The 26,063-nt window shown below is 45.6% G+C and overlaps 1 protein-coding gene and 1 long non-coding RNA gene across 3 annotated transcripts in view; one reads left to right on the plus strand and one right to left on the minus strand.

The window, feature by feature from the left end:
• Positions 1 to 887: 887 nt before the first annotated feature.
• LOC129386937 (uncharacterized) overlaps positions 888 to 26,063 on the plus strand; it is a 428,157-nt gene continuing 402,981 nt past the window's right edge. Inside the window, exon 1 of the long non-coding RNA XR_008614266.1 lies at positions 888 to 1,771. This is a non-coding gene — a long non-coding RNA (uncharacterized lncRNA). The remainder of the gene's footprint in view (positions 1,772 to 26,063) is intronic.
• The window catches only part of LOC126539488 (pyrokinin-1 receptor-like), a 206,992-nt gene continuing 192,357 nt past the window's right edge, over positions 11,429 to 26,063 (minus strand). The window contains exons 3-4 of one of the 2 annotated variants that reach the window (XM_055075423.2): positions 21,238 to 21,489; positions 11,429 to 15,150 (exon numbers count right to left, since the gene is read on the minus strand). In XM_055075423.2, coding sequence (XP_054931398.1) covers positions 15,086 to 15,150; positions 21,238 to 21,489 — 317 coding nt within the window. In that variant the 3' untranslated portion in view covers positions 11,429 to 15,085. Of the gene's footprint in view, positions 15,151 to 16,758; positions 21,490 to 26,063 lie in introns of those variants that run through there. The other variant, XM_055075422.2, reaches the window with a different exon arrangement.

Genomic DNA, 26,063 nt, shown 5'->3' on the forward strand with positions numbered 1-26,063 from the left:
CATCCGATATGATTTGGCTTTTCTTAGAATTAAGGCTGTTCCATAGGAGCAGGTCCACCTTGATGACAGCAACCACTCAGAAGCTGAAAGGTTTCGGAAACGCTGTGGTGATGTCTTTTTGCGTGCATTGAAACTGAACTACACTCAAGTTCGAATGAAGATGCCTCGCTCACACCGTTTGCATCATTATTCAATCAATTTGCCAGCTATGAGACAGCTTCGAACTTCGGCAAATGACCTATGCCTTTCGAAAGTTGCGCGCCTTGGTAGTGCCATCCCGTGTTGTCAAAGTAAAATAGAGAAAATCAACTGTACGGCCTATCGCGAAATGGGGCTGTGAATTTAGCGAGCGTAAGGTCCCGATATGAAACGAAGACTTTAAGCTAGCGAAGATCAGAAAAAATAAATAAGAATGAACTTCCCTGCTACAGATCGACAGTGAGCAGGGGAGCAATTTTATTTGTTCATTTGCTTTGACTGTGATTTGCCACGCACGAGCGCGCGACCAAGCACTTTCACAGGCAAGGAGGCTTAAAACTTTTTTTAAAACCTCTGTGCTCGCAAGTTGGATAGCGGCGCCGATTGGAGCCGCGTTTACGATATAAAGGGAGTGGGTTCTGGTTTCGTTGTTAGGAACATCGCCCCTTCACGCCTGCTTTCAGCCTCTCTCTGTATGTAAATGATATCTAACGAAAATATTCTGAAGAGACAGATGGTATTTTTTGTGCGAGCTGCGTATAGTTCATAATTCGGGAAATTAAGATTGCCGACGCTTGACAACTTAGGCTTGATTTATCAACCCTCGATGCGTCGTTCTTCACACAGGTTTCTGCATTACCGCCTTTTCCCTTTGTCTCTTTCTGCGTGTGATCGCCACGTGTAAAAAAAAAAGCGTTGCTGAGCAGTTGCTGTCTTTTGTCTTCAATGTTTGACTGGTTGGAACGCTTAGAACGGTGAATGGCGTATAGCTCACATTAAAGCCGCGGATATAGACCGGTGTAACGCGGGCGCGCACCACGCACGACACAGTTACGCTACGTCGGCGCAAAGCGGACGCTCTCGCGTTACGGAAGCCACTAGCGTCACCACGCAGCCAGCGTGACTGGCGGAATTCGGCGCGCTTTGGCGCGGCCAGCGTGGGAGTGGAACATTTCTTATCTCGCGCCAGAGCCGCTAGACCAGAGTGCATCGCGCGCAAGCTTGGCTGGCCGGCTTTCAGTTCGGGTGCAAAGGAGAGATGGAGCTGAGTTTGCGGGCCTCTGACAAACGAAAAAGGGTTCGCTAGCCACGCCCGTGTGCGCATGCGCTAGGGCAACAGCTCATCGCTACACTGCGGCGGGCCACGTTCAACGCGCTGAAATGTACAGGGGCCAAATTTTCGGCGACCCTGTCGTCACCGGCGTGCTGCCTCCGACTTTGCCGTCTGCTACATGGCACCCTGGAAACGCCGGTCCGTATCCGCGCCTTAAAGGTGGCCACCGTCCGTGCTTATCGTTTTTGTGAGACCAATATTTCACCCGGATTGGGGGAGAGGGCGAAAGCAGACATGGAGGGGTGATTTTTGAAACAGGAACAGCAGGATGCTCTCCGTTTAGATCGACGCTAGTGTCCAGCCTGGGAGCGCGCTTTTTCATGAACTGGAGCGTTGTGGCTCATACTGAGCGTGACAGAACCGCGAAGACTCTTTTGTGTTTCGTTCTCTTGCCAAGACTACCGGAGAGCCGCTTCTTAACTGCACCATAGTCGGCAAAGCACACGTGCGGCAGAAAAGGTCGGTGTTTCGGCTTTTATTTCGTCCATAATTTTTTTCCTGCCTATGAGGGGGGAATGCACTTGACTACAAAGACCGCACCCAACACTGACTTTACAAACTTGACACCTAAATGGGAAAAATCGACAGCGCGAGGCATCTCTAATTGAGATACTGGCTCTGGCATTCTTGCGTCTGCCTCGCACAACGCCTCTAAAGTGATCATGCTCCTGTCAAGAACGGGGCCCACGCGAACTTGCTCGCAATCCCGAGTCCGCGCCACGCCCTAGCGAGGAGCTAGCACTTAGCGACTTGGCGCCCACGTGACAAGTTTCGACATTGTTCGCTCTCCCGCGCGCCTTACATAACGAGATGCTCTGGCATAGTGCGCTGAACTCTCGTTAATTGACACGTGTGGAGATTCGCGGCAAGCGCGGTTTGCGCCTTCCACTTAATGGTGCAGTAGAATCGTGCGTCTTGTCACCGCTCCGTTTCGCAACTGTCCTGTATGTAGTCGTTCTGAAGTGTATTCGACGTGTCATACTACACTGGCTTTCCAAGTCGACTCTCATGGCGTTGTAGCGATTTCAGAAAAAATCGCCGGTTGGACGGGTTTTGTTGTTATTAAACGATACATTTAGTTGTTGTGCACTGCAATATGGGTACTCTACTTCCAGCAATTCCGGGCGTTTGTTTCAACCACGACTCAATAATCGTGATAGAGCACCTAATATACCCAGTTTTATTGAGATCCGTGCACTACTACAAAAGTTACAGCTCACTTTATTTATTCGTCGTCGTGTTGACAAGCCTAATCACGCGGAAGTGTGGTTCGTGAATACTCGCGACGCCGGCAAGCCAGTCAGCATGAATAGCCACTGTTGCAATGCTCAAAGCGCTGGCTTGTCGACGTGTTCTCCAAGTTCAAAAAGTGTCGTGAATCCACTCTCGGTTAACTGGTGACATGCTATAGCTTCACAGGGTACTGCACGGCAGCTTCGAGTCCAATGATGATAGGCTTGGCATGTAGGCGGCGAAGTTTGCTCCCGCATTTACTATCAGATGAAAAAAAAAAACACCGTTGGTTAGTCAACTAGGCAACAAAGTCTCGAGGTCAACGTTCTTGTGGTGCAATTATTTCGCAACGCCTTCTCCAGATTGAGATGTGCGTGGTATGGAATGCAGTGAATGGCAAAGCTTCGATGCACAATAGGCAGCATTCCGGGTAACGCGACCGCGCTGACATCCATTGTTCTCTTGGCTAGCGTTAATTGTGTGAATGGCTCCGCTTAAAGCCTCGGTTTAGCGGGCTGTGGGACGTGGCGTTGAAGACAGCGCCGAGTCGGTACTTGCCACAGAGTCGATTGGGCTCAAAGGGTGTTCCAAGGCACCGCGTTTTCCTAAACCACTAATTAGATGCATTACGTCACTGTGGAGCCAGGAGAAGCAGGGGTACTACAACCTAGGCTGCACGTTGTCGCTGAATCGTGTGCGTTTGCCGAGAAATCTTGATTTTTTTTCGCAAGTTCCAGGCGCACTTTGCGCAACAACGCTGTAACCAGTTGCTTTTGTTGGAATTGCAGTTTATTCCACCCGAGATCATTTGTATTCAGCGCAAATTTTCATATTGATTACACGCGCGCTTTGATTTGCCACCGAAATGAGGTCAACAGAGACGCTTATTTAATCGGATATTATGTCCCCGACGTTTCGTTCGTTGTTCATAATCATCTTGGGCGATGAAGACGTGTAGGGCTCGTATCCTCTGTCGGTCGCTTTCAGCGACACTTTCATTCTAGTGTGACGCCATGCTCAGCGTGACGTCTGGCTGGGGCGACAGGCGCGCTGTTAACTGCTTAACCAATCACTCCCCACGCAAAGCGATACGTCAAGAATATGTCCACAATTTTGTTCTTAATTGGGCGGGGTCTTCTCACCTCCGTGTCACGACCTCTTCTTGCGTTCGCGCACCTGCTACGATTTGAGGCTGAATTTCGCACTTCGGCAACGGCCCATTGCCTCTCTGATTTTTCCGGTGCTTCTTTGACGCTCGGAACCGACGCAACTGCGACTCTCAGTCGTCGCAGACGGCTGAGAAGAATGCGCAGGGAATTCCAGCGGGAAGCGTTCTTGAAGGTGTGATTGGGGCGACCCAGCCAGACGTTGCATGACGCGGTGACGCCAGTTGTATAAGTGGCTGTAGCCAGCATTGCCGAAGTCCAGCGCACGGAGTATGATAGACGGGGATGCTGAACCACCTGAGGCTGCTGTAAATTTGCGACTTGCAGATTCAAACTTTATGGAGAAACGTACAGGTGAGGTTATACCTTATGAGCGCGTGAGAACGGTAAAGAAGAGCTTTCCGGCACAACCGCGTTACAAAGTGGGTGCTCGTAATTCCATATGAATATTCAATGTTCACCAATCTCTAGCAACAGCCAAGCTGTGGGTCACCTCTGCCTTTCCGCAACGTCAAAACGCGAGCTCTCGGAACATTTCAATTTTCCAGCTGCAAATAACTTGGAACGCTTAGATGGCATGCGAGCTTTTTTTTTCTCTTTCTGGATGCCTTGTCTTTTACGGCGATACGTATACTTAGCGGTTACACACAGCACAAAGAATAGGAAGGAGTGTGTTTCAATTGCTCAGAAAAGGTGGAAGAGCGCACTGCAGAGGGCTGGGCCAGGATGATGCAGTGATTGCATTCCGTCGCAATTCCTTATCGCGCTTCCTTAGTGCTTCGAGCGGCGCTCGCCTACGTTGTCATCGGGATTGACCGCGCGTGAGCGGTGCATGATAAAAAAGTTGTAGAACTGAGCGAAAGAAATCCATTTGTTATACGATCCCTTGGCGCACCGTGCCAAGGGATGGTGTATTGTTAGGAAGGGCATTACTTTCCCGAATAACAGCCTAAACTGGGCACACTTCACTTATTCACTTCCCGTCCATCAGCGCTTTGCTACTTTAAGGCTGTTTCGCGCACTGGGGCTAGACTAGCGTGTTGCCGCGTAAGTCATTGCTGTTGAAAAGCAGCATGTGTCTAACGGCGCATGCGTGATATAGAGTTTCTCTTCGTATTGAATACCATGAAGTTGAAAAAAAAAATGAAAGAAAACTACTTGCGCAGGCGGTTGCATCGTCAATTTCCAGAAAGGAAGGCCCCGGGTTCGATGTCGGTTTCGGCGCCCCCGTTTCTTCGAATTTTTATATGTCGTTTTATCGGACTCGCGGTTACATGATGATCATTTCTTGATGCGGACTGCGTGCGAAACAGGTTGCTTACACGTAGAATGACTCCAATTAATCCTCATTGAAAGAAACTGGTTTGCTCGCCAGAAGAACGTGATCATGCTGTTTCCCGGTGTCGCGTTGCCACACATTTTTTATACCTCTGATGCTTTGAGGGCTGCATTGTTTGAATTCAAACGCAGCTTACTTGTACGCTTACAGACTGGGCCATTCCGGGAGAGGCCATTCCAGACAGGCCATACCATACAGGCCATAGTCATTTGTTTTTCGGACCACTTTACCGCGTGGCGTCTGCTCTGCTGAACGATATTAATTTGTAGATAACTCTTCACGATGTCATTTCTCGTTCGCGTCCTTTGTTTTTCTGCTTCAAATAGCAGTGTGTGTGTGTGTGTGTGTGTGTGTGTGTGTGTGTGTGTGTGTGTGTTCCGTTTTTCGTTCGTGTGAGTGAGTGCGAAGTTTATTTAGGTCCTCAGGAGAAAGAATTAAATCAATCCGGCGGCTCCACCCAGGTCGGGGTCGGTAGACAGTCCTTCGGCGACGGCCCAGGCCCTCTGGACAGCCTTGAGCTGAGCGATGAGCTCTGTGTTTCTGAGCGCTGAGTCCCAGGAGGACTGGTCAGGAAAGTTTGTGCCCGCGTTGACAGGGCACAGGCAGAGCATGTGTTCGAAGTTGTTGTATTCGTGGCCGCAATGTGGGCATTCAGTAGGAAGGTCTGGATTGATCCTGTTTCTCGTGCGCCGTACATAAAAGAAGATGGAACATGGCTTCGGCACAGAGTTCGGCGTCAGATTTGGTATAAAAATGTTTATTGCATATGTGGGTTTTGGCTGTGCGATTCAAATTGTTGCGACTCGCCGTGGTTGCTCAGTAGCTATGGTGTTGGGCTGCTGAGCACGAGGTCGCGGGATCGGATCCCGGCCACGGCGGCCGCATTTCGATGGGGGCGAAATGCGAAAACGCCCGTGTACTTAGATTTAGGTGCACGTTAAAGAACCCCAGGTGGTCAAAATTTCCGGACTCCTCCACTACGGCGTGCCTCATAATCAGAAAGTGGTTTTGGCACGTTAAATCCCATATTTTTTTTTTCAAATTGTTGCGGGCGTTTCTTTCTCTCTCTCCTTTCCTCCAATATTTGCTGCGTGCAGTGCTTCAAGCCTACTGTATTTCTGCGACACATATTTGTTTAGACTGAAACCATGGTCACGACTGCGCTGAGTTCCATCTTACGAAGCGTGGTTAGGCACGAGATAATCACATTATTAGAATAACGTCGCTCTCTCTCACCACAGTCTTATTCGCGAAGGAGCGACAACGTTACAGTATGGTTAAGGTGTCGGTCTAGCATTTCCCAACCTATAGCCGGGGACAGAGAACGCGTCATTAGAATTGTGGCAATGAGAAGGCGCCTGCAACATTCGCTGCGTACTGTACCCGCCGCCTCGCTTTAGGTAACCAGGAGGACCTGACGTCTCCTCGACGACCCGCAACTTAGGATAATGATGACTGAAATAAAATGTTGCTCCTCTAATTAGAGCCCCGGATTGGCGGTAGCGTGAACTCTAGTAACTACCGCCTCGTAGATAATCTCACGCCGAAGTGCGAGCCTGCATACTAGCAGTTGCGAAACTATCCTTTAGCGCCCGGATGTAGTTGCGTCACTGGATTGCCAGTTATTTGACCCCTTGCATAAGGGAGTGTTGAATCACTTGCGCTCTGTCGCCTTTAATTGACATTCTTACGTGCAAATTAAAGACCGAACGTATTGTTGACACGACCGAACGTATTGTTGACACGACCGAACGTGGGTTGACAACTCATTCGGGGGAGGGGGTGATGGCACCCTGTTTCGCAACTGTTCTGGGCTTTTTTCGGGTGAAGTCGACTTTTATGACAACTTCGTAAAATCTAACGTTCTGTCTATGCGAACGATGCCGTGGGCTGAATTGTTAGTCTTGGCGGCCACAATTCGATGACGATGACGAAAAAAAAAACCAACTATGTGGTAATATTGCGTCTTGCTTTAGAGTACGCGAGACAGTCAATTTGAAACGTTCTGCTACGACGTGCTTCACAGTGGTGCGTGGTGTGGCAGGAGTGCGGGATGAGCATAGCGAGGAAAAGTTAAGTTCTTGGTGAAGCTCAGACGTGCAACCTCTAAATGAACGGCGCGCTATTGGTCACGCATGCGGTTGCAGAGCACGGCTCCCATTTTAGATCTGGTCCCAGGTGAATTAGCGATTCTGCTTTTTCGCAGATGAGGCATCCCGTAAATGTTTGACGCCGATAGTACAGAAGGACTTACTATAAAGAAATGTTGACTGTTGTGTTTTTAATTGCTTGGAGAACGTAATATAGTTACGACTGCCTGTCAATGTTTGTTTAATTATGCATCAAAATGCCAAGTTTCTGGAGCAGAGATTTCTTGTCACGTCACTTCGGACAGGATTTCTGTCTGTGCCCTTAACCCCCTTTTGATGTTCGATAGCTTTGACCTCATTTGATTTGTTGGAGGCAGAACTTGTAACGCTTGTTGCACACGGGCGCCTTTTGAAATTGTTCCGAGGGGCCCATGCTTTTGCTGGTCAGGACAGCTAGCAAAATATTTGCTAGTTGAGGCTGCGGCGGCCACTGAGAAATCTTTTGCACGGGTAATTTTTGTTCATTTCTGATGTTCATATAGTTATAACTTTAGCCCAATTCCACAGTTTGGTCAGATTATTATAGTCTGCTTGTCGAAGAATAGGTGGCTGCAAGCGACGCCACATATGACATATTAATGCTCCATTCAAAGATCTGAGTGCTAGAAGGAGGCGCAGCTCCTCACACCGCCAAGGTTCTTTCTATATAGCTGCTACGATGGAGTCAGTAAAAGCCCTACAAAGGCGTGGAAGCTTATCTTGTTTTTCACTGTTTACACGCCCAAGGTTGACGAACTGGGCGTTCAGGTCTCGAGGTCAGCGCTTGCGGCTTGTGTTACGCGATCCTTTCTCCTTATTGAATCATGTTTGCCAAGGATATTCTATCATAGTTTGAATCCTTACTTCAGGGGACATTTGAGATAGCGTAGTTGATGTGGCGTTCGTCGCTTGCTTGAGCGAGTTTTGGGGGTTCACTTGAAGCGAGTATTGAATGGCTGCGGCTTTTAGAGTGCTCTCGCGAGATTGTCGAGGCGATCATAGAGGGTGAACACTGTACTGCAATTAACGTCTAAGCACGCGCGATCTGTCCGACCTTCGGCTCACACAGTGCCGCTGATTAATGAACTGCACGCGCAAATTCTATTGTTTTCTTGACGTTGTTTGACGGCTGCGATACGCGCTTCATTGACGTTTAATGACTTGCCTAAGTTTTGGAGGTTGATTGAGCTTTTTTGTTACACATCAAAGACAGATTAGCACAGAGCCGAAACACAGAGGCGTACTGTAAATGAATGGATTCTGAATAAAAGTGCATTGTGGGCGTAGGTATAAAAAACTAGTCACCAATAGCAATTTAAATGACAAGTTATAGAAAGTAAGCATTTCTTTTAAAGTGTGACTACGAACATTATGCAAATAACAATATTATCCACAATGGTAAAGGCGCATGTGATACTTCCCTTTCACTAATCAACCGCCATTCTGCGGACGTCACAGCTAACGCAGCTAGTTGGTAGCAATTGGCCCTAATTCTTATAATGAATAAGTCCCAAGTTCACTAACGTTTTACATTGACAGCAAACTGATACGCATTTTGCATGTTGTCTAGAAAATAAAGAAATACAAAATAAAGGCTCAACTGAAAGTCAATGAAACGTACTGGCGATGGCCGTGAGAAACCTGCGGTTCCTTTGATAAATGCATTTACAAAATCACCCGAGAAAGCTTTTGTCGCTCAGATGTGTTGATGCTATATTGCCATGTTTTAAGACTGCTCATTCACTGATATTCCTCCTTAGAGGTGTTTCTGGTTTACTCTACACATGAAAATCTAGCTGCACACAAAGATATCGGTCTTTTCATTGTCGTGTGCCGTGTTTCAATGGTTGCAACGCCAAACTCTAGCCATCTAGGAAACATGCATTAAGTGGTTAAGTAGCCTGTTCTAGGCTGCACAAAACGCTCCTACTTTTCCCACTTGATCGGGAAGGCAATGGCTGGCCGTTAGAAACGCTTAATTCGCATTAGAAAAGTTTAAATCCCAGCCACAGACAGTTTTCTTTCTCTGGTCAGCACCTTCGAGCTGCACATTGGGCTGGCATAAATTTGGCCACCCCTGCCATATCACCTGCCATGTCATTTGCTGCCACTGATTTGCTGCCGTGTCATTTAAAACCAAACCTGGTTTTAAGCGTTCCATTTATGATCTCTGCTTAGGCATGTGGAAACTTTTTTTGACCTCGTTTCAACTCAGAGACAAACCTTTCTCCACTTGAGCAGTTGGGCCCGGTCTTGCGCTGAACTTACCTTGGATGGTGCTGTCGTGGTTCCGTAATGAATTGGTTCCATCGGCGACTTTGCTGCGCACCTCCTGTTCACTTGCAGATTTTTTTTTTGTCGGAGAAGTGTCTTTCCTGTTACGCTCACTTGATCCACAAAGGTGTTACGACAAATCTGGAGCTTTCTTCTTCTGTACGGCTTTGTTATTACGATCTCTCATTTCGACGTTCATGTGACGTTGTCTGTACTGCATTACAAATGAAACTGTCACTGCTTCATGCATGGTTAGCGTGAACGTGTGAGCGAAACAACGATCATTTGCTGTTCTCATCAAACTTTTGAAGTTTCGCTTGTGAGTTGAATGCGTATCTTTCCGATTAAATTTATGCTACTGAAAATTGCTGATGATAGGCAAGGGCAAATGTTACGAGAGTCTTTGACCGAAATCAACGTATAACCTTCTCGTGGTACGAACTTGCTCAGTTTTGTCTGTTTTTAGACGTCTGAGTGCAAAGGCACGCGTTGTGCAACCAATTAAGCAAGCAATATTTATGGGAATATCTTGGTCTTGTCAAAGCGATTATATCGATTGCATCACAGACAAGGGCGTTGAGCTGCTTGTGAACCAGAATTTTTATGCTGTTCATGGCAGAGTTCACACGCAGTGCTAGCACATACTGAAATCACTTTGCTCTCAGCGAGGCTTCTAATCCTTGCAAATATCGAGCCAGGCGCTTGCAGGAGTTTTGTTGAAGTTCCACTTGTGCCACGAGTTCATTGTTGTACCATGTTACCTCGACTTCGAAGATTGCAAGGTACATTTTATTTTTTGAAGAGGACTGAAATAGTGGTTAGTAGCGGAAAAAGTTTTTTTTTGTTGGCGTTAAGTTTCTCAACTGAACACGCAACACTTATCATAAAATGTAGTTAGTGATACGATTGCTAAGTTTCTACGGTAATATAAGAGCCGTGTGTGTAAACTCTCATATGACCGCTTGCACTTATAGCTAGTGGGCACAAGTATAAGAGGAAATTGAAATTTGAAATTTTTACAGCGAATCTGCATATGGCTAGCCGATTCATCCGTCCGTCCATCTGTCGGCCGCCTGTACGCCGAAAACTCCTCCGGCGCAGGTCCATGCGCATGCGCGAAATAAGAAGAGAGAAAGAGAGGCGTGCGATTAGCAAACACCACCCAGATAACACAGGGCCTGTTTACTCCGATCTATGACGTCACGCTACCTGGCCCGAAATTTCTATTGACAAGGCTGGCGTGATGAAAGCGGTGACGTCAAAATCACTGTTGCCTACTCGGGAGCATCCGCATTAGATTCTATGGCAATCGGACCCGGTAACATCACGTCATGGATGGAAATGCAAAGGCCTTGGGCTATCTAGGTGGTGTTGCACTAGCTGCGCCGGTAGTGACGTCGTTACTCTCCGTCGCAGCCGAGCGCGCACGCAGCAGTTTCTGTCCGGTTCCGAAATGGGTAGGCCACGCGTCATACGTAATACGGAGGAGCAGGCAGCTTTCTATCAGCAACGCCGCGAACAGAACCGGTAACGAGCTTGTCTACGCCGTGTCGATGCTGCAGCCCGGGCTCAAGAACAGGCTCGTGCAGCCGAGCGCAAGCAGCAACTGCGCACTGAGGACCCGGCAACCTATCGAGCCGTCATTTACTGAACCATGGGGATAAACCCGATGTATAAATAACCGGGCCGCACGTTTCAGCCTCTCTTGTTTACCATGTGTACGAAGTGCTAGGGTGGTGATTTTTTTTATCACCCTTGTCTCACTGCACATAACGTTTTTTAAAACCAAGCAACTGTGCAGCGGGTCATGAGGCAGCTCTAAAGGAACATTACTTTTTTCTGATGCTGGAAAGGGCGCTGTCAAGAAACGACAAATGAAGAAAAAAGCGACAAAAGTGACTTTTTCTAAGGGGCGGAGACCTTGACTTGCGGTGTGTAGACTGTTATTCTTGCACACGTAGTTCAGTGAGACATGTTTCTGCCAAACAAAGTTTATTCCTTTATTCGTTCTGAATCTGGACCTAATACTCACAGGGAATGATCTCTCAGGGACTGGATGCTAAATATGCACAGACCCAATACACTTGTCACTGAAGTATTGAGGGAACACCATAGCACTACAACTAGGACAGTTCCAGCTTATTTCAAACACATTGTAATTTTCTTGACATCTTCAAAGCGTGGAGGCATGGAGCTCAGCTGCGGCATTAAATAGCAATGAATATTTATAAATAATTGTAAGCCCAGTAGTAATGTGAGTTTAGCTGACGTGAGAGCAGCTTACGCCATATTTGTTGGCACTTTGCTTGCCCATCCCCCTGTCATAAAAAAAGTAAGTTATATAAACTGTTGTGCTACCTGCAATACAGTCAGTCAGACTCGTTTAATTCATTTCGTGGAGACAAAATGGCAGGTTATAAGGCTTATGATGTCGGAAATGCTTGTTTTGTACCCTGTATTAGGTGTGAAGCATTTTTTTCTCTGCCTGCATGTATTAGCCATAAGTATCCGTGTTAGTACGCGTAACTGGTATACTGAGCAAACATAGAAATTGGGTTGAAAATTAGAACAATCACATGATTAGAAATGGCCGCTATCGGTTTTTATAAGCCTTTAGTTTAATAACGAGAAAGTGAAAGGACAGTTCTTCCAAAGGTCCTCAATTTCATGGGAGAACTAACTTTCGACCGAATTTCGCTTTCATTGGTGTTACAGAACTATGAAGACAGATATTACACCGAGAAGCTAGATCGTATTTTGAGAATGTTCTAAATGCTCTTAGTCGGCACGTTTTTGAAATTGAGGCAAACATAGCATATTCTTGCCGCCATAGAATGTTGGTACATTCAAGACAGTGTCGTTTTGCTGTGCGGCAACTGTGTCTCCATTACTATTCCTCAATATTTGCTGGACACTTAATCTTCACAAAGAAAGCATATTAAGTACCCTCTCGATGTTATCATAATTCCTCGCGCGCTTGCATCTCTTCTATAGTGTGTTCCAGCTAATGTTAGCCAGGCTGTTCAACGATAAAAAGATTTAAAAAACACAGTGCATGATACGATTATAAGACCTAAGGTGTTCGGTCGTCATAAGTTTGATGACGGAACACTGTAGGCCTTATAAATGTATCAGGCACCATGTTTTTTAAACTATTTATTTTCGTTGAACAGCTTGGCTAACGTTATCTTGGATACGGGGTATAAATTAATCGTGTCATTCTTAATTTTATTTCGTAATATTGTTTGCGGGTCCTCAAAAACACATTGTTCGAACTCAATCTCTTCTTTCGGCCTTTCTGTAATACCCCTTTCATGTATTTAAGACGAGCATATGTGGGTCATTCAAGAGAGAATACAAAAACCACCTCTTGCAGCTTTTTTTTTTTCAACGTGTAAATAAACAAAGTACTTTCATGAGCAAATGGATGAGAACACTTAGAGGAGCACCGTCGCCGCTAATGCCCAGTAGAGGGCGCGTTGCGAGCGCTGAGATATGCATGTCTATGCTTTGTCAAAAGTTTGTACAATACCAAAAGAGGAAGTCATGGGTAGGCAATATCAGGCCGTAGGAAAAGCTGTTGAAAGTGTTGAAAGGTTCTATTTTAAATATTAAGACTGCTGCTTACCATTCGTCCAAGCTGCTGTTTTGATAATGCCACGTACTCGCGCTGTGTCACCAAAAACAGCCGCATTGAATTACATTGAAAGGGTTTTCGTTCTTAGATGACTGTGCAGTTACTTTGAGCGCGATATCCTCGCGTAACATATGTTTGGGGCTGTCGTGTCTCCAGCTTAATGGTGATAGGATCAGTAAAGCAGCCGCGCGGAAGGCCTGGATCACCCTACATGGAAGGTCACAATGCAGCTCTTCAGGTACCGTTATTGAGTGCTATGAAGTCGGGCGCGGATCATCATTCAACTGAGCCACCATCAACAACTCCGTCTAATTCACGTTACCAGAAAAAAAAATTGCAACCAACACATGCGCCACACAGTATGGCAGGCCTTATGCCTCCTCAGCGAATTTTTCGTTCCAACGCCGTTTATTGATGCTGCATTGCACACGACAAATTATGCTGCATTGAAATCGCCAGAGAGGTATTTATGACATTTCGAAACATTGATGGGACGGCCGTTTGCTTGCTTTCGACCGTGAAGTCCCAGAAATACTACACCCCTGATTGCGACGCCGCGCGCAACCTCAGAAGCTGCTGCTCATTTTGTTTGAAAGACGTGGCACATTAGGTGCCATTATTTCCAATAATTTTTAGCGCACGCTCTGCCGTGAAGTGAACAGTCTCATACATTCATCTGGAAGGTCGCACGGCGTTTCTTTGACAGGAAATGACGAAGCTTCTGCCAAGCCAACTTGAATGCTTTAAAGCCTAAGGATGAGTTAACTGCCGCAATGTTTTTTACTTCACTATTGGTTTGTATTATACCGTATTACTTGGGTTTGTATGAAGAAAGCCGTAGTGATGTACTGTCAACACGAGGTAAAGTTTTGCATAGGAACTTCACCTGGGGCCCTGTTCTTGTATTCAGGTTTTCTTTGATGTCCAGAGCATCATCTAGCATGACCGTTAGGTTAGGCTGTGTCGTACGCAGCCCGCCATGTCGAACAGCACTCGTGTGCCACACAGGAAGGCTGCGAAAGCGTTTTGCTTATACAAGGAAACTGGTCATTTCGCACGGCTGATGTACGGAAAGAGAGAATAAAAGGATTTTATCGTAGCCAGTACAGGTGCGCAAGAGCATACCTTTCGTGATGTGAGCCGAGTGGAATAAATATATTCAGCGATAAGTTATTTTCTTAGTGTTAGGATTGAGCCTGTATTACCTGATGAATAAGGGTTAATGCAAATGAATAACCTAAGGTAAAACAATTTTTACATGCTAATTTTCCAGCTCTGCGGCAATACATTCTTGTGTGATTCAGGCTAAGCGAACAGTACATTTTTAGGACAAATTGCCATGACAAGTGTACGAACAAAGATTTTTAAGGCCAGGAACAAAGTGTCCTCTTTGTGTAGTAGACGTCTCAGAAAATGTTTTAGACATTTGTTGGGCTACTCCCTCGGATTAATGGCACTCCAAGTTACATGACTAAGTCACTGAGATGCTCGGCTCTAATTTCTGCTCAAGATCTCCACTCCAGCGTATGATAATCGCATAGAACGTACCCTGTTTTGAAAAAGCCTATACCCACAACGAACAATACCCTACCTAGAACAAATTTCACTGAGCATTAGTACAGGTCTTTCTGGTAACACTGGTCACTTTTTGAATCAAGACATGATTTTAGTGGAATTCATATCTAGTTTCCCCTAATTTAGCCAACTTCGCAAACACTGCGTTTGCCTTCAGAGTAGCTCTCACTAAGCCTCGCCGGTTTACTACCTTTGTTGTAATGGTCAAGCCAAAGGGAGTTCGTTTCAGTTGCTCCGTTCAGAGAGTCAACGTTGACAGCTCGCACACGTTCACCGCTGTCACTTCTAAGTGGCCAGAGGTCCAAGAAGTTTGTTCATATGACATTCGCGCAACTCATTCCCACAGGCACAGACACAATGCACACAGTCTTGAGAAAAAAAAAATAGGAGGATGCCGTCCTTGGCAGCGAAGGTCGGCCTTCACACAGTCGAAGGTGTCGTGTGAAGCTGGTGGTTCGAGACGTAGCACTCCGCAGAGTTCCATTCTAAAGACAAAGGGTGGGAATAAAATAACAGAATAGATTCTTTGCACATTCGTTGAGAGTCACTGAAAACTTCAGCAAGTGATGTAATCTTTGCCAGCTTACCAAAAACATGTCCCAAAAGCATCATTTACAGATCTTACTGTTATTCGGTGCTTTAACAAGATCGATACAGTTGAAAGGTATCTGCAGCTTTCAATTGCCGCCATGATTAACCCTATAAGAGAGAGACACCCTGTTACATGACAGGGCATTATTGTTTAGGAAGAAGTGAGAAGAGATATTCTTGAATGCTAATTGCGCCGTATTGAGCGAGCTAGTAGTTTGTGCATTTCGCAACACTTGCAGTGTCTCTGACAGCTAGCTGTAGTCTTTTTTTTTTCACAAGGTCAGTTCTACGCGCAGTCTGGAAGCACGATCTGTTTTTGTCCCCTGAGTGGACAGTGATGGATTGCCATGGAAGAATCTCTGGGAAAAAGCGAGTAATGGGCTAACGAGTGGGTAATAAGATTGCGTCTAGAAGTAGAAGTTCTTCCCTTAACGTATGTGCTCGGCCTTGGTAGCCAGAGTTTGGCATGGCGTTTTGATGTTCCGTGAAGCCCAAAGCTGTAGGAGGACAGGCATGCAGTCGGGCACGCTGTGACTCTAATGAGAAGGGTTGCAGGCACGGATGGACAGTGCTGCAGAGTGGGCAGCTGAGCGCAAGGTCGCAATTAATGAGTGCTTGAAGAAGGGGGCAGCATCGCAGTGAGCATTAGCACGCGCCTCTGGCGTCTCTGAGGGCAGTCAGGCGTACAGAAAGCGAAAGGGGGTGAGGCTAGCTGAAGAAAGTGGGAATGTTTTGTTATAGAGTTAGTAACAATTAGTTTATTGTTTGCAGATGGTCTTTCATGGTTGTTTCATATAGGTGATCTAATGGGAGGACACAGCGTTGGTCACTTATTCCATTATTTTGTTTCGCTTACTGAAACTTTTCTGGTGACTAAACTATTGTCATCGACGTTGCAATTGAACGTTAGTGAAAGGAATAACTGTGCCTCCAGAAAGAGAAAACAACTCAGGTGACAGGGGAGATGAAACTGAACGTATGATCTAAGCATATCTGTCATAATGACGTTTGTGGTATATTTGTTAGTTCTGCTGTTCTCTTGTGCGAATGAAGAACTCGTCGCCCGAATGGCCTTAGATTGACAGCTTGAGATGAACATGAGATAGACTTTCGCTATTGCAGCTTAATATTACTTTAAAATATCGACATATTTCTAGCTATATAAGTGTACAGATTTTTTTGTTTCGTGATGTCAGTTGTAGTGGACGTTAGCGGAGGTTTATGCGATGAAGAAAGCGAAATATATGCATTTGTCTGAGTCTCGTTAGGGGAAACATCACCTAAATATTGTTTTTCTATATTGCGCAGGTTAATTTTGGAGTACTAGGTTATGACACTGCGAATTGCGTGGGGATCGCAGAGTGAACTTATATTTGGCTCGACGAGGTGTGTGTTTCTGAGAACGCAGGAAAAAGTGAAGTGGAGCGAAGGTGATTACGCAAGCGGAAATGACGCACAATGCAGCGAACTGGGTTGAGGAAAGGAACACACACGGAGGCAAGTGATGTGAGGCAGACGCCGAGAGGTTTATTTAGCATGGCCGAGAAAGAACACACAGGAGGGTAAAATGCTCGCAGCAGGCAGAGAAAAAAGCATTGAAAGAGGCACGCCAGAGAGAGAAAGATGACTGCAGCTAGTGACGCGATAAGCACGAGCTTCGTTCTGGACCTATGACCGTGACACAGAGCATGGCAAAGTTGATCTTTTCAATACATGTCACGCTATCGTCTTTGCTCATTACCCAGGTGGGCCGTGAGCGTAAATTAAGTTCATTGGCGTATTAATAGCGTCCATGGACCTCGGTTTATTCTGCCAGAAAAATGCGATAATTCAAGTGTCTGACATAAGGCGGTCAGCGTAGAGGCCGTGATTATATGCACGTGTCTGTGGTATGTCCCTCAAGATGTATTTCCAGGAGTCTTCTAAAACATGGTTATCTAGAAAACAAACCAAACTAGGCAAAGCTCTTGCTTATGAGCAACGATGGTGCAACGTCTTGATCACTCATATTTGTATTTAACTAGGACACACTACTATATCAGCCGCCTCTTGAGCCGATAAGGTGCCAGCGCTCGTAATTTAAGCTTTCAATGCCTTCTCAGCCACAAAAAACCAGAGGTCATAAGTCCAGAGATGCATGTTGCACGTTTTAAATGGATACAGAGTACAGTAATGTTTATGTGCAACGTTGACAGAGATACAACATTGAAGTGAATGCGAAAGAGCGAACATGCAATGATACGGCATGCTGCTATAGTACAACACCGAAGCTAGCTCGTGCTTTGCGGTAAGTTACGCTATTTGTTGTTTTAATCTAGTACCCTGATGTGTGTTATGAGCACACATTTGAACACATTGTCAGGCACAATTCAGCATTGAACGCAAAAATGCGACAGAAAAGTGAGTAATCATCAGTAACCTCTACCGCATCTGAACTCTTGCAAGTTAAATTTGAGGCAAAGCGTTTGTGGTCGCTGGTGTCCGAGTACAGCTGACAGCACTGCTGTTCGAGATAGTGGTATGGCACATCTCTCCAGCATTTTTCGACGTTCTGCTCTAAAGTGGACTTTCAAACGTGCAAAAGCGTTGAACATCAAGCTAATTCTAGGAAGTATGGTAGCTACCTCAGTCTTGCCTACTACGGTTATACGTGACCTGAGCACTGTAGCAGCATCTAGAGTGAGTACTAGGTTGAGTCTATGCCTGAATATTGCACTTCGAAAGCGGAAAAGTGCAGAATGCATACGCGACTGGGATGAGAAATTGTCGAAATTGCTTGTATATTGCCTATCAACTGCACATTTTTGCTAAGCCTTCAAATCTGCATGCTACGTGAGCTGTTCTTGAAAGCTTTTATGGAAGTTCTACTAACGTTAATTATCTGTGCTAGCAAGCGGCTTTAGGACATTAATGGAAATGACAGCATATGAGAAATCGGTGTTAGTTTGTTCAAAAATGTGTAAACTTGTTTGGCTAGCAAAAATGGCAGTGTTTTTTTGTTCGCAAGCAAAATTTCTCTTATTGCTTCCCTTGTGCTCCGAAATTTTCAAGCTGATTGTGCTGTAATTTCACTTAATAGTTTTTGTTTCGGTGGTCAAACATTATCTCAGAGTAAACATCCCAGTGAGCCAATCTCCACATTAAGCAGGACACTATTGCTTTATTAAATTGGATAGAATAAATGCCTGACCATACTCAGCCTTCACCCCTTCTAACGACAGTAGCATGCGTACTATGTGTTACAGGGAAGCCTGCTTTTTTTAACCAAGTGGTATTTTCGTCCGGACGCGCGCGTCGCATGCATGGCAGTCTTGAGCCTAGAATTGCTCTGTAACCGCTGATAAGAAAAATACAGCTGCTAATTAACAAGTCTTCATACATTTGCTGTTTGTTGACTTGTAAAGTACGAAATGAATTTATATACCTTACATATTCTGTCTCAACAGGAAGAAATACTTTTAAAAGATCACAGACAAAATGATGTCACAAAAGTTACGTCAAGATTTCTTCCGCCACTTATAGCTCCCAGGCCGTTGCACGTGTTGCGCAATGCAGCGTGGTGTGAGGTTTAAAGATAACGTTCTTTTAGATTTGAGGTTAATCTTTACTAGAAAAATACGCTCTGCATAAATCGAATAAATAAAGCAATGAAACATGGTTAGAATGTCTTTTACAGCCTCTCTTTGGAAGAAAGCAAGTACAAAGAAACAATGTGAACAGTTGTAACGCATACGCTATAATATAGATAAATAAATTAGATTACTATCTGCTAACATACATCTTCAAACACTCTGAAACACAGCAAATATAACCCTTCAAATACAGGTATACAAGTAAATACAGAAGGAGGAGGTCTCAAAGTCGCAAGACTGAGAGTGAGAACTTCTTAAATACCATTCATCCACATCCGCAAACTTCTTTCTCAAAAATAGTCTAGTCAGGACAAAATTCCACATCACTGCCTCAAACGCACACACTCGCTCATCACAAGGTAAATTAGCACTGTTCAGACCACTGGACAAAGCTGAGTACAAGATAACATCGAACACAGTTATTGCCACTGTCAAGGCAAGAGCCGCCTTTGAGAATGGCAACTGTACAAACGGAGTACACTTAACAACACACTGCTATGCCAGAGCGACACAACCGCTACACGATGGCAGCGCAAATCGAAATTGCCGTAGCCCAACTGACTCCAAAGGAACGCGCATCGACATCACCGAAGCAGCAGACGCAACACAGCTGCTGTCAAAACGGAGGACGCAACGCTACACATGCACACACCCTACTCTAGGCAAATACATTTACCGGATGAACTCGAGGAGAGCTGACGACACCGAAACACTTGTACCTACACTAGAGAGAGAGAGAGAGGAGATTAGGTACGCGGTTACGAACGTCGCGGCTAGACCGCTGCCCTATGCACTTTACTTTCTAGTCTATACACCATAACGACAGCAAAGGAGTCGGTGCCGCGAAACGTAATGGAGATCAGCGTCTGGCAAACTTTACAGAGGACAAACGTGTACCTTGACTTCTCCCCACCTTTTTCTACGAGCTAAAAATATGTGGACGTCAGCGTTGAGAACGTGTCTTGTAAATAGTCATGTTCTTACGATGATCTTAAAGCGTGCCCTGCCTCGTGTACTGGCGCTCTAAAAATATGGCAGTTTGTGATCCTTCTAAAAGCTCGTCATGTGTACCTGCGGCTCCATAGGTACTTCGATATCAATTTCTTTCAGCGAAAACTTAAATGTGGCTACCGTGGAAAGAAACAATAAAAATTACACTGTGGTTTTAACAGAAAATTGGTCAGCTGCAGTATTTTAGTAGTTGGCTCATGCGTAATATATGTCAAAACAAATCATTCGTCTTTATGAATAATCAAAATTATGTAGAGTAACTGAATGGTCAGATCTTCTGGTTTCTTTAAGGTCGTGCGTCTTGAGGTGAAGTTAATTGGTGTAAATTACCGCCACACTGTACGCACAAGACAAGGTGGAGCGCAGGCAAGGCTACTCGTTATAAGCTGAAGCAATCGGTAGTGGTAAATTGGAAAGTCATCACGACAAGAGCGAGGGTGACGTGGGGAGTGAGTGAGAAAATGCGGGACTTCTAAACAGCGGTTCGGACTGCCTGTTCCAGAAGTGCCGAAAGCCACAAACGCCAAGCCGGGTGTGTCGTCTGCAGAAAGCAAACCTGGAGTGGGGCCACTTACTTCAAAAGCCTGAGGACAGGAAAACAACCTCGCCTGTACAAGGTCAGCAGGTGGGGTAGGAACAACCGGCCATGGTTGTTCTGAGCCCGAAGACACCAAGAGGACTGCGAGGTCCAAGAGATTTGAAATTAAACTCGGCCACAATACGCAGGCACCTCAATAGCTCGCCGAAAAATCGGCCACGCCTAGACTGAGCCTGCGTTGACGGTGCAGATTCTGTCTTCTGCAGTAAAAGGGAGGGCGCGGCGTGTGCCAGCACCAGAACCAGGCTGATGAAACAGTATTCCAAAGACTTGGTCTGACGTCCGGGTGTAGTCCCTGCCTATTAAATGAGTTCCTGCAGAGCCCAGAACAGGTCAGCGGGAGTGGTCGACCGGTCCGACTGTGACGTCGTCTGTCGCTCCTCGCAAGCAAATTCAGCTGATCGGCCATTGATTTTGGGGCCTCACTCAACCACAGCTACCTAGCTCGACCATCCGATCGGAGAGGCGCTCCGCGTGGTCAAACGCGTCCCTGGGCACCATCTGGAGGCTGCTGTTGGAGATGGAGCTAGCCTTGCGACTGCTGCTGGTCCCGGGCTCGCTACACTCGTCAATGGAGACGATGACGTTCCGCGCCCTCTGGGCGAGCAACGCCTCGACGGTGTAGGGGGGCGGCGGTCCGCCGTCCGTGAGGAGCGTGAAGTCGGACGTCTCGAAGGCCAGCGAGGAGCGGAAGGTGGACCGGAAGCCGGACGGGAAGGTGACCGACACGACCGACTTACCGTGGCGCGTGGCCCGGTGGCGGCTGCAGCAGCGCATCAGCGTGTCCCGGAAGGCCTGGCGGAACTTGAGCGACATGATGCTGTACAGGATGGGGTTGATGGTGGCGCTCACGTAGTACGTGACGCCCGAGACGTACGTGAGCAGGTTGAAGGCGATCTCGAGCGCCGGCGTCGGCACCTTGGCGTAGACGGCCATCAGGCGCTGAGCGTGGAACGGGGCCCAGCAGATGAAGAACGCCACCACCACGGCGACTGCGAGCGTAACAAAGTGCGGAAGGAGAGACGAAAGTGAGATCGTTAGCAGCTTGATAGCGGCGCATTGATGCAAAACTGATAGGTTCACATTTAAACAGTCCGAAACAGTATTCTCCCATTTTATAGGTTTCGACAGCATTTGTCTATTTGAATGCAGCTGCTCAATTAAACGCATCTTCGTTGTATGTCGGAAAGGTATCTATACGACCGCAGCATTACGTAATAAACCACGCAGGTAGAGTTTCGCCGCACTCGTATAATCATTCGTTAGCACCGCTTTGTTCACTCAAATTAATTTTGCATAAGATAATCCCTGAAACGAATAATATACCTTCATACAGCAGTAGAAAGCATTGTTTTTCTAATTTTATGACATAGGCTTTAATAGAGAGGTTGGCGTCTTTAAGCTGGGCCGGCTACGCCTCGTCGCATGACAAACAGTAGGAAATGGTGAAATGTGTAGAAAACTCTAAATACAGTCAGAATGAACACATACAAAGTTCTGAACATGAGTCCAGGACGCCAGAGAGGATAAGCATGTACTGTTGCGTAAATGAATAAAGGCACCTAGAAATGTGCGAGAAAACACATTAAGTTTTGCAGAAGAGTGGGCGCACGCAAGCACATCATACTTACGTAAAATATATTACTACTGAACATACAACAAGATCACTTAGATGATACATATGTCATCTGTAGCACTGTTACTTTTGTATTAGCAGATACTTTTATATAAATCTGTGTGTCAGTAATTTGCGTTGATTATTAGGAGGGCTTGGCGTGGCACTCCATGGTTGCTTAGTGGCTATGGTGTTGGGCTGCTAAGCAAGAGGTCGCGAGATCGAATCCCGGCCACGGCCGCCGCATTTCGATGGGAGCGATAACATCCGTGTACTTTGATTTAAGTGCACGTTAAGGATCCCCAGGTGGTCCAAATTTCCCGAGTCCCCAGCTACGGCGTGCCTCATAACCACATCGTGGTTTTAGCACGTTGAACCCCGTAATTTATTTTTTTCTCATATTATTCAAGGTTTCAACTAATTGTATTTTTTACATTGAATGCACATCCTCTCTTGCTTCGAGTTTTAAGCTCACGGTATTCCACATAGTAATTGTATAATGAATATACAGGGGGATAACTTCTAAGTTTTATAGAATTTTTAAAAATCGCCTGTGGCAGATATAGCATATTTCTTGTCAATGAGCTGGATTATTCCATGTGCCAGACATTACTAGCATCAGAAATTGACACAAATATTAAACTAATTAGGAGAAATTCGCTACTTAACTTCTGAATTAATTACTTAACAGCCCATATTGCAATTTACTAATTTTAGCCGGTAAGCTTGCAAGACGTATTCACTTGAAATGAATTTCCAGGATGACGCCTGTTTCGATATATTTCCCAAAGTGGGGAAAGAAATACGTGGGCGTCCCAGTTACTTTCGTGCTTCAATGCACAAACGAGCGTTTTCTTAAACAAGCAAGTGGAACAGTGAATTTTTACGGCAAGTTTGATGGCGCATATCTGCAAACTAGCGCCATTCTGGAAATTGATTCCAAGTGGACACGCGTTGAAAAGTCACCGGCTACAATTCCTAAGTTGCAATATGTGCCGTAAAGTAATTAATTCGAAATATAATTAGCTGATTCTCATTAATTAATTGACTATGCCTTTTGATTTCTCGTGCAAGTCATGTCCGCCTCTCTGAATAATCCAGCTTAAGGACTTGAATTATGTTGTCTGCAAAAGGCTATTTTTAAAAATTCCACATAACGTAAAGGGATCCCGCTGTACAAATTAACGAACAAATAAATATCCACCGTTCAAGGTGACCTTTAGTACGCCGCATCAACATGTCTGCTCCAGTGCACATCGTAACTTTCTATGTGAAACCTCCTCACTAGAAACACTGTTTTGAAGATTTCACAAAATGAATTATTGCGAAGAGAACGAGAACAAATGACTGCTGTTCATGAGTGTGGAAGAAAGTTCTCTTTTCATACGCATTTCACTCGTTTCGTCAGCGTTGCTTTCTTGATCTAGATAGTTGGGTAACAAGAATATGAAGTGCGACAAAAAAGAAAGAAAGAAAGAAACGAGACTGGCCTTTTTTAACAATGTCCGGGTGAAAAAGGAGAAAGACGCAGCATCAGTGTCGATAAAGGCCGTGCTCCAGAAGAATGGAGACGTGCAGCTCCGCAGGCTGTACATAACATACAACTTTCTTTTCCGTTTCTCTTGATTCGAAGGTAAACTTCAGTCGTCCCGGAAGCTTCCGGGCGGATGAAAACATCGCACGACCGCGTATAAATACAGCCAAAGAGCCGCGCACATTACACGTATTGCTGTTTGCCTTCTTTGATCAATGTCTCTTGCTTGCTGCGCGGGAAGCAGTACGTGCTTTGAGGAGTGTCGTTTAGTTTTCAACTTCTTAAACCACGAGGCGCCAGACTGTCGCCAATGGAAAGAGACGCGCTTTCGAATTTTGTGACCCTGAGTCGCGTTTTAGCGTATTTGTTTCCTTACTCGAATTTTGCGAGGCGAAGAACTGCTGTCGCACAGCGCCCTCGTTTCAAGAGCGTAACGCAATATGCTCGACTGACAGCTCGCCAAGGTGACCGTGTAAAGGCCGGAAAGGAACTCGTGGGACGGCGATCGCAACCGGAGGAAATTCGGTAAACAGCGCTCGAAGGGCAAACGGACCGTGCTTTGTAGAGGTTTAGCGTCTCTAGTTGCGGGAGGGTATGGAAGGGGGATTGCAGAGCTTAGCCATATACGCCGCCTCAGCCGTGCAGCTGTCGCTGCAGGATTTGAATGTTCGATACAACTCTCGGAGTTCCCGCGACAGCATGACATGCAAATGACCGAAATTGCCGCAGAAACTCAGAGTGCATAGAAAGAGATGCAACATTCAGGTTTGGATGATCCATGTGAGCAAGATATAAAGTAAAAACTTACACATTCTTTTCTAAAGAAAGGCATGCTTATGGAAACAAGCTAGAAGGAAAATTGAGACTGTGGCCGTTCAGCAGTACGTATGAACGGTGTGGATGTACAGCACTTCGGATTGGCATTTGTTGACTTTCGGGTTATACTACGAATTCAATTATCCGGCTCTGTGAGTTCTACCTCGTTCAGTGTGCTCCCGTTACTTTCTGGTTCGTCGCCGTGACCAAGACGAGGCTCAAAATTTCACTTATGTTATGATGTTGCATGCCTGTGCACATAGCATTCTTTTCGCTCGTAAAATCACCGAGGCTTATTAGCCAACGTTTGATAGAAACTGTAGATTTGAATGCGAGTGGACTGGGAGAGCCATCTAAGTAACACAAGATAATGGAGCATATCTTTTCTTCGTGCTTGTGTGACCCATCTCGTTGCACTGAGGATATGTACCGACTCGCCCAAATACAAACATTGCTATGCTATAGAGGGGACTGTTCTTTTATTACATTGAAATGTCGCTGAATTTTATTATATCGCTAGCCCCACCGTCCCCTTCAACGCAAGAAAGAAAAAGAAAAAAAGATAGACCACATCAATCAGATATTCGTCGTCTGGATGGCCACCTTTGAGGATTCGTCAAATTTCTGTCCGATTGAGACTATTTGAGAGAGACGGCGCGCAAAATTTAGAAGTTTGAAGGTTCACTCCTGGCCTGGATTCTCTACACAAATAGTCTTACTTTTGCACAGCTTGCTTTCTCACATGTCAGACAAAGGTTGAAACCAGACTGTTGTTGAGACGATAGTGGCTACTGCATGTCGCCCGCAGAAAAGCAGCGCTAGAAGACTGTACAAGGTAGGGAAGGAGCGCACTGGCAATGCGCTCCTTCCTATCTTGTCCTATCCACTAGCGCTGCTTTTCTGTGGTAATACACCAACAGGACCGATAGTTGTTTCTTGCTGTATGTCACTGTGCAGATATTACGTTTCAATGCTATAAACAGCAACTTAATTTTTTTATCAGGAAAAAAATATGAACGTGGACCTGCACAAATGCAACTGATTCATGTGTGTCGATAAAGTGACATTCTTTGATGAGTCCTTAGTTGTTTTTAAGATTTCATACATGAGTGAGTAAGAAAAATGTCCGTATTCCTTAGTTTTATTTCACCGTGACATCTTTCACATGCTGTTAGAGTAGAATAAAAACGCCGTAAATCGTAAGCAGCGTCAAATGAAACTTCAGATGGCTGATAAGTATAGCTGAAAGAAGGACTTGTGCTGTAAATTGGCTCTCAACAAAAAAAAAAAAAAAAAAAAGTACCCGACAGTTACGATACTCCTTAATGCGAAACTTGAGCGCAGCGCTATACGTATTTTAATTTCGCGATATACCGACGCAAAGAATTAGAGAGACATGTAGCAGAGTTGTCGATCGTCAATAATCTGATTTGCGGGTCAAACGCGTCGGCTTTTATGCAAGACTTGTCGCAGGTTCTAGTATAATCGCTGGTGCCGCGTGGCTTCCAGAAAGTACTACACAATTCGCGTCGAGCATACAATCAGATGACAAAACTTATACAAACCGTGACAATCGAAACAAGCTCGAACGAGACCAAATC

Source organism: Dermacentor andersoni, chromosome 11 (genome assembly GCF_023375885.2).
Source record: "Dermacentor andersoni chromosome 11, qqDerAnde1_hic_scaffold, whole genome shotgun sequence".
Classification (NCBI taxonomy): Eukaryota; Metazoa; Arthropoda; class Arachnida; order Ixodida; family Ixodidae; genus Dermacentor; species Dermacentor andersoni.